Source organism: Elgaria multicarinata, chromosome 4, assembly GCF_023053635.1.
Source record: "Elgaria multicarinata webbii isolate HBS135686 ecotype San Diego chromosome 4, rElgMul1.1.pri, whole genome shotgun sequence".
Lineage (NCBI taxonomy): Eukaryota > Metazoa > Chordata > Lepidosauria > Squamata > Anguidae > Elgaria > Elgaria multicarinata.
Window position 1 is genome coordinate 134,825,913 of NC_086174.1, and position 13,287 is coordinate 134,839,199.

Sequence of the window (13,287 nt, forward strand, 5' to 3'; positions counted from 1 at the left end):
ATTTTGAAGGGGCCCAGAGTTGGTGATTAGTACTATCCTGAACCTTGATTGCACATTGGATCAGATGTCCATACAGGTTTGTTGTTTTTATAGGGCTATTGATTTTGGTTGTTGGTGACAATCTCTCATGTTGAGAAAGGAACTTACCATATCTCAAGACAATCCTTTCTGAAATCGAGGAACCATGACTTGTGCCTGAGGAGTCAATCTGAAATTCTATTCCATTACCCGTCCGTAGTAGTGAAAAATCTGTTTTTGCTTGACTCTGCAAGCGAGGAATAGAGATTGAAGTTTCCATAGACGTCTCCCTCCCAGCAATGTATCTGGAAGAATACAAACATGAGGATAATTTTTTGGTTGGTTTTTACTACTGGTGTTATTGCTAGTGCTGATTTTTACTACTAGGGGGAAAGTAGATGAGGAAAAAGTTAATTTTAACCTAGAGAACTTCATAGTCTCTAATAATTAACGTTTAAATAATTAATGTTTAAATAATTGTTATCTGTTTATTTATTAAGCAGCTTAAAAATAAGCTAGGCTTCAAACAGTAGGTTAAGATACAACAGTTTGTACAAGAACTGTTTAAGCAAGCCTTCCCCAATTCAGTTGGCTCCAGGTGTGTTAGACTACAACTCCCAGGTTCCTGGAAGATGCCACCAATAGGTGGCCACCAATTTGGGGATGCCTGGCTTATGCTATCTTCTCCCTATTGAAAACAACTTACTTACTTTTCCTTAGTTAAGGATAAAGTCGAAAGTAGAGACACTGAAGCCACTTATTCCAAAGTAATCAATTAAAAGTTAAAAATAAACACATTTAAAACTGTTCTCTTAAAGAAGTGAGCCATTCTCTCATTTCTCTCTATGAATATTACAATTATAAACAACAGAGAGCTGAAAGGGAGGGCACTTTTCACAAACATTTTCATCTGGAATGAAAAGTATCTCCCCCGTTGGAACTTTTTCAGGGGCTTCTTTGAAATTGGATAAAAAATCTTCCATTCAGAGTGAGGGCAATGGTCATCCAGGAGACACTGCCCTCTCTCTGGGTTCACTTTGTTTGCTTAACTGACAATGTTACATAGCCAACTCTGATTCACTATGTAACATGATGAGATCTTCCCATTCACTAAGTGATTGGCCCCCATTCACTGAGAATCACTCATGTGATTGATCAAGGAAAGAGGCATAGGACTCTATCCAATGTTAGTCTTCCTTAAGTCCCATTCATTTCAAGTAGGACTAAGACTGGATGCAACCTATAGTAATAAGAAGCTAAAAGGTAATGCCAGAAAAAGAAACTGAAGAAAGGGTGAAGGGTTTGTGATCTGGGGGTTTCAGGAATTATTGTGCCACTCCCCAAAACAGTAATAGGCAAATATTTGGTGTATTCATTCTACATTACCAACAACATTCAGACACTACTGCAAACTGCCTAATAATAATAATAATAATAATAATAATAATAATAATAATAATAATAATTTATTTATTTATTACCCGCCTATCCCTCTGGATCGAGGCAGGGTACAACACAAATACAAAACACCATAGAATACATATAATTAATTAAAAACATTTAAAACTAATACATTATTAAAAGGCAGCATATTATTAAAAGGTATCTTAAAATTCAACCGGGTAGGCCTGCCGGAAGAGATCAGTCTTTATGGCTTTCTTAAATTTTAGAAGACTGTTAAGTTGACTAATCTCTCCCGGCAGGCCATTCCATAGTCTGGGAGTAGCAGAAGAGACGGTCCTCTGGGTAACAGTTGTCAGCCTAGTTTTTGCTGACTGGAGTAAATTCTTCCCAGAGGACCTGAGTGTGAGGGGCGGACTGTATGGAAAAAAGCGATCCCACAGGTAACCTGGACCCAAACCATGTAGGGTTTTAAAGGTAAAAAACAACACTTTATACGTTGCCCAGAAACTAATTGGTAGCCAGTGTAGTGATTTTAAAGCTGGTGACTTATTTCCATCATTGCCATAATGTACAGTGCCAACCACCATGTCATTGTTGCATTTGGCACAAAGTCTCCTATACTAGCATTACCAGCAATGATGAGGGATCATTCCACACCAAATGCAAAGATCTCTAAGATGCTGGGCCTGGGCCCTTCAGTGGCTAATGGATTTCAATAAGCCACCCGACTCTCCCATTTGGACAGAAAGCAATCCCCAGAAATTCCAAACGGGCAGAGTATTCCATCAAATCTGGCCAATGCCTGTGGTTTTGACCATCTCTAATTAATATTGCTATATCTGCAGTCATTAGGGAAAGGTTGTGGCATTACCCGAGGCGTCCTGTAAGAGTCACTTCAGGAATTTTCTTGTTGTTGATGTCTAAAATAAAGCCGTACGCTCTTCTTTCCTGAGTAGAGTAATCAGTCATTCTGAGGTTGGTACCCAAATCAATGTTGAAATGGGGAATCTGGAAGTCGCTGGTAAAAATCTTTTTGCCTCGATTGTACGTGAAAGTCAGTGTGCCTTCACATTGTCTTACACCTGAAACACGCAGTGACAATGGACAGTTTACAAACAGCCATAGTGCCGATTGCCATGAATGCAGTACAACTGAAAATATCTGTCCTAGGAACAAAATAGATTCTTTGGATCCTGGTTCTAAATTCTTAAAAAACTTACCTTGCAACCTGTCTCTGGGCCATTTCATGCATCTCTCTATACCTGATGACTGGCAGCTGAATATGTAAATTGACCCATCTATTGTTAACTCTGTGGTTGATGGTACAATCATCAAATGACAAGCACATATGTATGAACCAGCTCTCTGGCTCCAGTACATCTGGTTTACTATGTGTCCATTTGATCAAAATAGCTGAAATGTCTGGTAATTTATGTCCTGATCCTTCAAAAATACTTTTTGGCAGGAGAGCTAGGTACTTGCATATGGCTGTTATAAAGATTTTGGCAGAAAAGAGACTTCTATTATTTTGCAGGTCTTGCCTTTGCAACATTTACATACATAAATAACTGCATAGCCACTTACCTTCAGCTTGAGCAGTGAACTTCAAGGTGTCTACCAAATCTGCTTCCTCTTTCTTTAGTTCATAATTAGCACTTGCAGTATATTCCTTTACTTCCCCCGTTGGCTGTAGTTCAATGTCATACCTAATGTTGCCCAAATGGAAAAATCATCTGTCATTGTAAATAATAAATTATTATCATAATCCCCTTGGAAAAATAACAACACTTCACTAATCAGAGATGATAGTGTGCTTGTTTATTGTTGTTATTTAAAAAAAAATGATCAAGAGGCATTTGGAAATGGCTCCAATTTAAGATAAAGATTATATATATGAAATTGTATTAAGGATTATTGTTCATAGGGCTGGTGATGATATGTAGGGTGTATAATGACCTCCAATGTTAATTTCTATGGAGTTTCATAAGCCTTAGGTACCATACTAATGCTCTTTTCCTAGGCATGGGCAAATTGGTCCATTTCCTGCCCATATCACTTTCACATGTGTTCATAAATCTGTTCTGTTGTGCTTCTGCATTAATCTGCAAAATCTGCAAGAAGACCTGCATTTAAATGCACACAAATATATTTTAAGTTTATTCTCTCTCTCTCTCTCTCTCTCTCTCCCTGTATTTCAATAGATTTATTGAGCCAATACATGTTGAAATAATTGTTGAAATTTGGGGGAGGTGCAAAGTGCAAGTGCTGGTGGATAACTACATCCCATTCTCCTTATTAATCTGGGAGTTCTGGATCTGGTCAGTTTGTACTGAAGTACATAAAGACTGAATTCTTTAAACATTCCTAGCTTTTTCATTCCATTACCTACCCTATTTCTTCAATTCTAAGACACACTTTTCCCCCCATATAAACATCTCTAAAAATGGGGTGCGTCTTAGAATCACGGGTGTGTCTAAGGTTTTTTTTCTTCTGTTGGTGGTACTGAAATTAGTGTGCGTCTTACAATCGATGGCATCTTACAATCGAAGAAATACGGTAGTTCACATGTAACAGTAACAAATTGTGTCTTAATTAACACACATTATTTGCTGCAGCACATGCCAGGTGCATGCCACTGCCATTTCGAATATGCAGACTCCAATCGAAGTTATCGGGGTTGCTCCATGATGTCCAAACCCAGACAACATGAGTTGATCGTGAGCTAAACAACCCACAGTTAATCTACAGTTAGTTGTTAGTTTAACTGTGGGTTTTTTAACCTATGATTTGGACATCACAAAGCAGTCAGAGGTTGCATATTCAAAATGGCTCCAGGCATGCACCATGGTGCATTAACCCATAATTTGCTGCTATTACATGAGAATGAAACCTAGATCTCCTGGCGGTATTTTTTTTTTAAAAAAAATACTGAATAGTTAACACTACTTTTATCTTAATTGCCGCATCAATATAAAGCAGTTGCTGTGTTATGAAATGGAAACATTAACCACAATGAAGTCACTTAGATCTGTTGATGCTTTTGGTGTGCAATGTCTTCATCCTCTCTCCCTTTCACTTGTATTGATACCTGACTAATGTCATTTTAATTAAAGCTTCACATTCACACAACCGGTACCACTAAACAAACCAGCACTGGAGGCTTCCTGGTTCGTTTGGTCGTTCCTGCTGGCAGGAGAAGCCAAGCAGAAGCAACTGGGCTTACTGTTATGTGCAAACCTGGCCCACATACATAAATCAACATGAGTATGGGGTTCAAACACAGAACAATCCAGTATACAGTAGCACAGATTAGGCAGCAGAGAAGCCATAAGAGGAAGGGTGGACTACTAGAGAAAGCCACATGGGTTGACTCACCTGGTTTCCCCAGTGAGTGGATAATAAGGTGCTTCCTGTGTGGCACTGGCATTTGAGTATTCCAGTTTGGAACATAAGTTCAGACCAGCAAAAACAGATGTGCAAGATATCTGGGACTCTCGGTTCTCAATCAGAGGGGGGATCACTTCAGTGCGGGTTGGGGTGACCAAGTACAAAAGGTTGCTACAAAAGTAAAGAGAAAGGTTACCTTTCTATTTCTATTCACGTTAACTAATCAGTCATCCTAAAGTATCCATTTGTAAAAATGGATGTGATTTGAACAGAAATCTGTAGCTTGCACCTGGCAAGCAAATGAGTTAAAAACAAACATACTAACAAAAAGAAATGTTGAATAGCTTTCACCCTAGGACCTCAGTGTTGAACCTCTTTCAGCCCAAGGGCCGAGTTCAATGACGCAGAAGCTCTTGAGGTTCAAGGCAGAAGGGGTGGGGGCAAAATCTCCAAACACACCAGCCTATTGTAGCTTACAGTTCTTGGTGCCAGTAACTAAGCTTTGGGAGAGCTTTTTTAATTGTTTCAAATGAGGAGGGGGGAATGTACAAAACCATTGGTAGTTAGAGGAAAGGGGTGTGGCCAGGGAAAGGGTGTGTGGTCATCTTTAGAACCTCGGAGAGCCAGAACTGGACCCCGGGAGATTGGGGTCAAGGCCCTGACCTTCATCGCTGCCCAAGGATCTCAAAGCACTTTGAAACCTGGCTTGTATGTCATTCTACCAGTAATGGTTGGATGGAAAATTAAAACAATAAAATACAACCCCCAGATTACGCCCCAAAGACTTGGTTCTACTGCCAAAACATTCAGATTAATAGAAATATCGATCACATGGTGGAAAACTGCAACTTTAGGCTATTTCACTTTGAAAATAACCTTATGTGGAGAAAGAGAATGCATGAACTAGATATGTAAAATTTCTGGAAATTTTGAGGCCATGGAAAAATAGTGTTTTCTCTTCTGGAAAAAAAAATGAAATTTTGGGAGAATATGGAAAAAATAAACTTTTTATTTTTTAAAAAAGCATGCTTTAAAGATCTAAAGTCATCTCGTTGCTTTAAGTCAGTCTTCCCCAACCTGATGCCCTCTAGATATTTTGGATTTCGGTCAGGAATGCTGAGCATTGTAGTCTAAAACATCCAGAAGGCACGAGGTTGGGAAGGGCTACTTTAGGGACATAAAGCAGGCTTTCTTTTCCTAAAGTTAGTTTGTGTATAACTTAGTTTTCTCATAAATTATCATTATATTTTAAAACTTTTAGAGTTAAACTCAGTACATTTGTAAGTATTGTCTGTTTAAATTAGAACTACGTTAAATGACTGCTACAGCATCAGAAACATAGGACACTACAGAACAAAACCCAAATGGTTAAGAATGCACATTTACTGTCAAGAATGCACAATGTTGACCCTACTCACATGTTGGGAGACTGGGCGTAAATGTCTATCGGTAGAATATATTTTAGATCAATAATTTTAATATGGAATGAAAGAAATAACATGCTGAGAATCTTACAGAAAGGATTAAAAAAAAATCCCCAATGGCTTCATTATTTCCAGACATTTACATCTATAGTATTTCTATGAAAGTATTCTTATTACATAGGTTTTAGAAATCATTTTGGGGGGAGCAAAAGCTGGGTAAAAATATATAAATACTTTGTCTTAAATTCTAAAAGAAATCCAGAACTGTTCAATTTTTCCAACTTCTTTGGAAAAAAACAAAAATGGTGCTGGCGGGGGGGACTCCCCTCCCCCAATTTTCCCTATTTTTTCCTCAGGCCTTCACATCTCTAACATGAATCAGTTGGTTGTCATTATTTTTGTGAATGCAGTGGCTGAAGAAAGGTCACATCAACCATAGAAATTTTTGCTGAACAGTATGGAAAATGCAGCACAGTTTTTACAAGTCAAGAACCCCCAGGAGGGAAGAAATTGATTACACATCTCATATTCCCAAACAGTACCTGATGCTCAAAAGCTTGGTTTGGGTCTTTGGTGCAGGAATGATGAGCTTCAGCTTTCCAGCTCCTACTGTAATTTGGGCTTCAATTCCAGACTCATGGTATATATTGGTGTGCATCTGTACAGCAGTTCTAGAAAACTCAGGGATGTTCACTCCTACGTGTGTTACAAATTCAACTGCAACCGAGGGTTTAGCAACCAATTCTGCTTGCATCTACGGAATAGACATGAAATGCTAACACTTATTTCTCTTTCATGGAAACTCTTCCCCACCACCTCTTCTGTAAAATCTCAGAACAATCCCCTCTCGGCTCCTGGTGCTGTACATATTGACAGTGCATTTCCCTAACTGGTTTGTTAGGAGACAAAGTTTGCCTCCTAAGGCACAAGGCAGAAGCCATGCTTAGATGGATAAGTAGAAGACTTCACGGTCATAGAAATTCACCTACATTTGTACAGTCTCGTGCTACTTTTATATACAGACTAAAGAGTGGCGTCTCCAGAGACAGATGGATAGATTAGGGACAAAGTACAAATTGGCCTAGACGTAAGAACATGATCTTTCAAAGTTCATAGAAGTACTCAGAACAAAACAAGAATGATGGCTCATTATACAAACCAGAGCCAACATAAGAGTTCAGACCGAGATAGTGAGGTTGATTGCTATATTCGTGCACCACACACAGATTTGTGTGCACGTGTGTGTGTGTGTGTGTGTGTGTATGTGAAAGAGAGAGAGAGAGAGAGAGGAAAAGTGGGGGACTGATGTTGATTACACTACAAAGAGCAGCTTTCCGTACACATGTTGAACTCCATATGGCAACTGGGGAATTCCAACATCTGTAGCACATGGCAGGATCAAGTTTTGGATTTGACTAACCAGTGTGGACTAATCCTTATGCCACATAAGTTCCTGTAAGGGCAGCACATAGACTTCCAAATCAAAGTGGCTGTGTGGCCATTAACACTGTACAGTCACAGACTTATTACTAAGTATGTAACAAAAGTTACCGAAAGTTACCAGCTGCCCAAAACTTACCAGCCATCCCACTAAAAAGAAAATTACACACTGCTCTTTACCCATAGGAAATTCACGAACCCCACCTCCTGACTCCTCTGAAATGTTAGTCAAATTGCACACCCTATAGCTTCTAAAAACTGATACTAAGCAGGCAATTGCAAAGACTATGGAGACTGGACTATTTCTGTCATTTGAGCACTGCCTTGCATTAACTCAGCAGTTATTGTACTCCACACCTATCACTTCTTTGCTTGTACAATAAGTTTGAAGATGAGGCTGAAGGCAGCTAAGACTCACAGTCCTCTTTGAAAATTTCATTCCAGCCTTTGCTCCGGGAGTGGCTACTCCAGATAAAGCAACTTGTAGCTGCAGTCCTGCACCTGTTGGCAGCTCAAATTCATTGTCCATAAAGATGTAGTGAAGAAAGAAGTCATTCCCAGTCCCTGTTGAGATGGCCTGGACAATCTGTGGGCAAACAGGAAGAAAAGGAAACAATCTGTTACATCTCTGGCGCAAACTTCACCCACTCTTAGCCTTTCCACACTCTGCAATATTTATGCAAGTTATACCTTTTAAAAATTGACTTAAAGACATAAGGGAAATTCTTTCAAATGTCTAATTTAACTGTCATAGAAATAAGGAAACAGCCACAAATGTTTTCGGGGGCATTTAATTATTCCAGACTACATTCAAATGTATGCTGGGGAAGTAAAATGTCCCAAAACCAAAACTAAGGGATGGTATCAGAAGACATCTGCTTCCCTCTGGTGGTTTTGTTTGAAAAATGTCACAGGACATTTTTTTATCTTGATACGTTAACACTGGCTGGGACAAAAAAAGGAAAATCCATAGATTTGGAGGGTGATTCTTTTGTCCGATGCCCAAAGAGAGCCTGGGACAGCTCTGTATGGACCTGAAAATCAACTTCCTTGGATCAGTTTTAGTTGGAAAGATTGACTCCAAAAATATTACATTGCAGGTAGGACTGGAACCACTGTAACACAGTGCCTCCAATGCCCAATGCCCATCCCATGGGGTCGATCAAGGAGGATACTGAGGTCAATGGTATCAACCCAGTCCCTCTCTGGGTAAATTGTGCTCATCAACACTTTGAAAAACTACCTTCTCAGGCACCATCTGCATGGTCTTAAGGCTCTTCACAATCAGGCTTCCCATTAGCTTAACATCACTGAGTTTCAAGTAGCCCAGCTCCTGCTCGAAGATTTTGATGTAGGCGCTGGCCTCAGGGGTTTCTTTGCTGTTGATTTCTTTAACCACTTTCTCTAAATTAAGCATGATCCCATTCAGAAAATCCTGAGAATGCAAGGGAAAAAGGCAATCGTTTTTTAAAAAATATCTTTATAACAAACCTTTGAGTTCAGTCAAGGTGAGCAAGCCCATGCTTGCATGTATGAAATCTGATTTTACCTAGAGAAGGCATCTCTGCCACCAATGGTCTAAAATGGCTTACACCAACTTTGATCGAGAAATGCATTTTATCAACTTCTTATGTTATCTACATGCTTTTAGGTTATTCCCAGCATCCACAAATCCTTAGACCCAGGTGACTGGGGTTTCTGTAATTCCCATTGCCTGACTGCAGCTCCATAGGCTCCAACAGCTACCTATCAAGGAAGATGCTTCTGACTCTTGAAAAATGGCTTTTTAGATTATGTAGGAGTCTCGCTAGAAAGAAGGTCAACAACTTGGAAACCTTTGTCTGTGGGTGTGTATGCTCCTTCCTGCCCCTTGATGTTTCCCTCTTCTTATTTATTTATTATTAATTTATTTTATTAAAACATTTTTATAGCGCCGTTTCACCGTTTCTGGCAACATGGCGCTTTACAGCAGCACATAAAAACAGTTACCATGAAAAGCAGTCAACCCTCATTAAAATTCAAACCGCCCCTCCCCCAAACTCTTGTGTAAATAAAAACACCTTACACAGATGTTCAAAACGATGAACAGCGGGAGCCTGTCTAACTTCTATTGGCATGGTCTTGAGGAAAGCCCTGGCCAACGAATTGCAGGCATTGTCCACAGGCATACTGAAGTCACCCAGGACCAACTGGGTGACTCCAAGAGCAGGTCAGACAACTTTTGTAAACCTCCCAGAGAGCTTCGGCTGTGGGGTGGTATATAAATTTAATAAATAAATAAATAAATAACTCGGCCAGCTCAGGGGCAAACTCTGTCGAGTGCACAGGTGGTCAATACACTATCAGGAGTTTACAAGCAATGTTCTCGCGAGAGAGACACAACACCAGGAGGTACTCAAAGGATCTTGTGTCTGGGCTAGGGACCTCCCTACAGTATAAGCTAGAGGAATATACCAAGGCAACCCCTCCTCCCCAACGGCCCTGTCTTTCCTGATGATGCACCGAGTACCCAGCTGGAACGAATTGGGCCAACACAGGGCCAGCCACCTCATCCAGCCAGGTCTGGGGACTCACCAATGAACTTATGGGCTATAATCCCTAACTAGGGTTGCCAACTGACTAGAAAAGGGTCGTAGTCCTCTGTGCCTTCAACAACTAATTGATCTGCAGAATTTAGCAAGTAAACCTTTTCAAAACCTCAGAATAAACACTGCCACTTTCCAATATCTGCAGATGAACACTGCTGTTAAAGGGCATCGAAGTTTCCTCCTGCATTGAGCAGGGGGTTGGACTCGATGGCCTTGTAGGCCCCTTCCAACTCTGCTATTCTATGATTCTATGATTCTATGAAGTATGCAGGAGTCCAAAAGTTGGCAACCTTACTCAATGTTACAGAGCCTATGCTGCCATAATTTATGCTTTTGACTCTCCAGTTCTTCTTTATTTCCTTATGTTCTCTTCTAAGACATTGCATAAAAAAATGAAATGAGAATATGAGAACACAAGAACTGCCTGTGCAGCTAAGAGGTCATCTAGCTCAGCATTCTTTCTCTAACAGGGCTTTAATCAAATGACATTTACAAAGGAAGTCCAATTTGCTTTAAAAAGTGTAGCCTCATAATAATATACTGTGCACTTAGAGCACTGTGCAAACATTGTTCAGGGCCACTAGTGGTTACAAGATTTTATTGTTTTAAATGGTTGTTTACCACCTTGACGGCTTTTTAGCAGATAAGGCAGTATATAAATGTTAATATTAAATTAAAGAAATAATGTCCGTTGCTAAAACCAAGCCATGCAATAGCATCTGGAAAGCAATAGTATACCTCTTCCTGCCTTCCATTGTTGGTGTATCCGAAGTGGTCGCCGAGCGCTTGGGAAACCTGCCGTGGTACCTTGCCGTCAACCCAGTACAAAGCTCTGGTGGCGCTGTCAGGGAAAAATCCGTTGGGTCCAAACAAGGCTTCCAGTGTGGGCTCGAAGCTTTTCCCGTCCAAGCCGATCTAGGTGGGAGGAGGAAACGTGAGGAGAGTCGCTTTTCGACAGGAGCATCCAGATTAACTGAAGTGGGCAATCACGTACTCAGGCTGCAAATTCAGGAAACGAGCACAGAGGTTTATCTGTGCAAGCAAGGGAGCCCTGCTACTAGGAAAATCCGCTTCCCCTGGCTCCTGGGAGGATTGCAGCTAAGCCCGGACGGAAGAGGGAATTCTGAGAGGGGTGGCAGATCACGTCAGCATCCCTGCTAACAACAACGAAAAGTGCCGCAGCTGCATCCCCGCATGCCCTGGCTCTGTTACACCACTGGACTGCAATCAATATTAGGAAGCAGAAAGAGAAGGAAGTAAACAGTAAGGAAGCAGCAGAAAGCCTTTGAAAGCGGTGGTACCTCAAACACATCCACAGGCTTCACTCCAAACAACTGCAGTGTGGTTTTTAGCATGGATTCCTTAGGCACATAGCTATTTGGATCAAAGAGTAGATTTCCTTCCAATTTTCCTGAAAGAGGATCTCCGGACCACGGCATCGTCAGGGAAACCTGATAATTTCGTGAAAATCTTCGGAAGTCTTTGACTGTTGGGACCTGTTCTCCTTTAAGAGCCTCTTGGATCTTGTTTTTAAGCCTGACGACATGGAGAGGGAGCATCAAAGTTATTAACAAAAAATCTTGGACAATATTTAGGTAGATATTTGATATATAACAATATGCAGTTGTTCTTAATTTTTGCTATATATGTTCTATATATTTGCTAATTTAATTTTTGCTATATATGTTCTATTTAATGCTCTTCACATTTTTTTGTTTGGAGCTGGGATCATCTTAGAAAAACATTATTTAACAAACCAAGCCGTATTTCAAAAATGTGTTCTGTGAGGGATCAAAATGGCTAGCTGCCAGATCTGGTTTCTACCTGAGATTTTGTGTGATCCTTCCTTCTGCTTCCAACCTAATTCAGCAGCCTCACAGACCACTGAAATTGTGTAGAGGCCTTCAGGAAATCCTCTCTTTTGGTGTAGGAAAGGCACCTGCCAGGTGTGCTTTTAATTTGTGCGTCTCACTAGCCCTTTGGTTATGTCATAGCTGGTGAGGATACCACTGCAGCTCACATGCTGAGGGGTATGTCGGTCACCCAGGGTGAAGCCGACTGTTACTCGTCTTAGGTGAATGTCCACCCTACGAACTCTTCCTTTTTATTCTCCCAGTATTTTAACACTTAATTTTAACTTAAATTTAAATTTTACTGTTTTAACTCTGTATTTTAATTTTATATCAATTTTGCTGCGTGGTTTTTATTCTGGTTGTGCTTTTTATATTGTATTGTGTATTTGTGCTTTTAACCTGTTGGTTGTTTTACTATGATTTTAATTTTTGTGAACCGCCCAGAGAGCTTCGGCTATTGGGCGGTACAGAAATGTAATAAATAAATAAATAAATAAATACATTTAATAAGTTTCAGATATTCATCAACATAGTGACTGGGATTTCAATTGAAGGTGAAGCTTTACAGCTACATTAGCAGATTTTCCAAGGGTTTTACTTACAGTTCAGTCGAAGGGTCTTCAGAGTCTAAGATGTTGGCAATGTGTGAGGCTACATAGCTTTTTACTTGTTCATTCTTGTCCCTCGTAAGACCTTTAACTACCTTGGAAACGTCAGATGGGGAAGGATTTCTCATCAGCATGAGATAAGCAGCCAGACGTTTTTCAACTGGAGAGGAGGTCTCCTGGAAAACCCTGACAAGGATCCCCTGGTCCTGTAACAATAGCAAGGATGGAATATTGACATATCAAAAATGTCAGCTATGGGTTTATTATTACTTTGGGAAACATTTGAGGTTCATTTCTTCAGTTTACATGGCCAAAGTCTATTTTAAGAGTAAGTGACCCTCTTTGAGCTAGATCCTCGTTGTAAATCAAAGTGCTGTGGGTCTATCTATAGCAGGGCCAGCAAAGTGAGGTGGTTGCCTCAGGCCGCAACAAGGTGTTGAAGGATAGAACTGTATGTCATATGGCCTGGCTTCACTCCCTAAGCGAGCCTGCTGCCTTCAGCTGTGGTGGAGGATGCTGTCCTGCCCTCCACTTCAAGGAAAGATTCAACTACCATTCCAGTTGG

The 13,287-nt window shown here is 40.4% G+C and overlaps 1 protein-coding gene across 1 annotated transcript in view; it reads right to left on the reverse strand.

Moving 5' to 3' along the window:
- APOB (apolipoprotein B) overlaps positions 1 to 13,287 on the reverse strand; it is a 55,666-nt gene that overhangs the window by 23,406 nt on the left and 18,973 nt on the right. Inside the window, 10 exon segments of the mRNA XM_063125219.1 lie at positions 148 to 323; positions 2,294 to 2,504; positions 3,007 to 3,128; positions 4,798 to 4,980; positions 6,776 to 6,987; positions 8,092 to 8,259; positions 8,917 to 9,108; positions 11,000 to 11,176; positions 11,563 to 11,797; positions 12,717 to 12,928. Of these exon segments, the coding sequence (XP_062981289.1) occupies positions 148 to 323; positions 2,294 to 2,504; positions 3,007 to 3,128; positions 4,798 to 4,980; positions 6,776 to 6,987; positions 8,092 to 8,259; positions 8,917 to 9,108; positions 11,000 to 11,176; positions 11,563 to 11,797; positions 12,717 to 12,928 (1,888 nt within the window).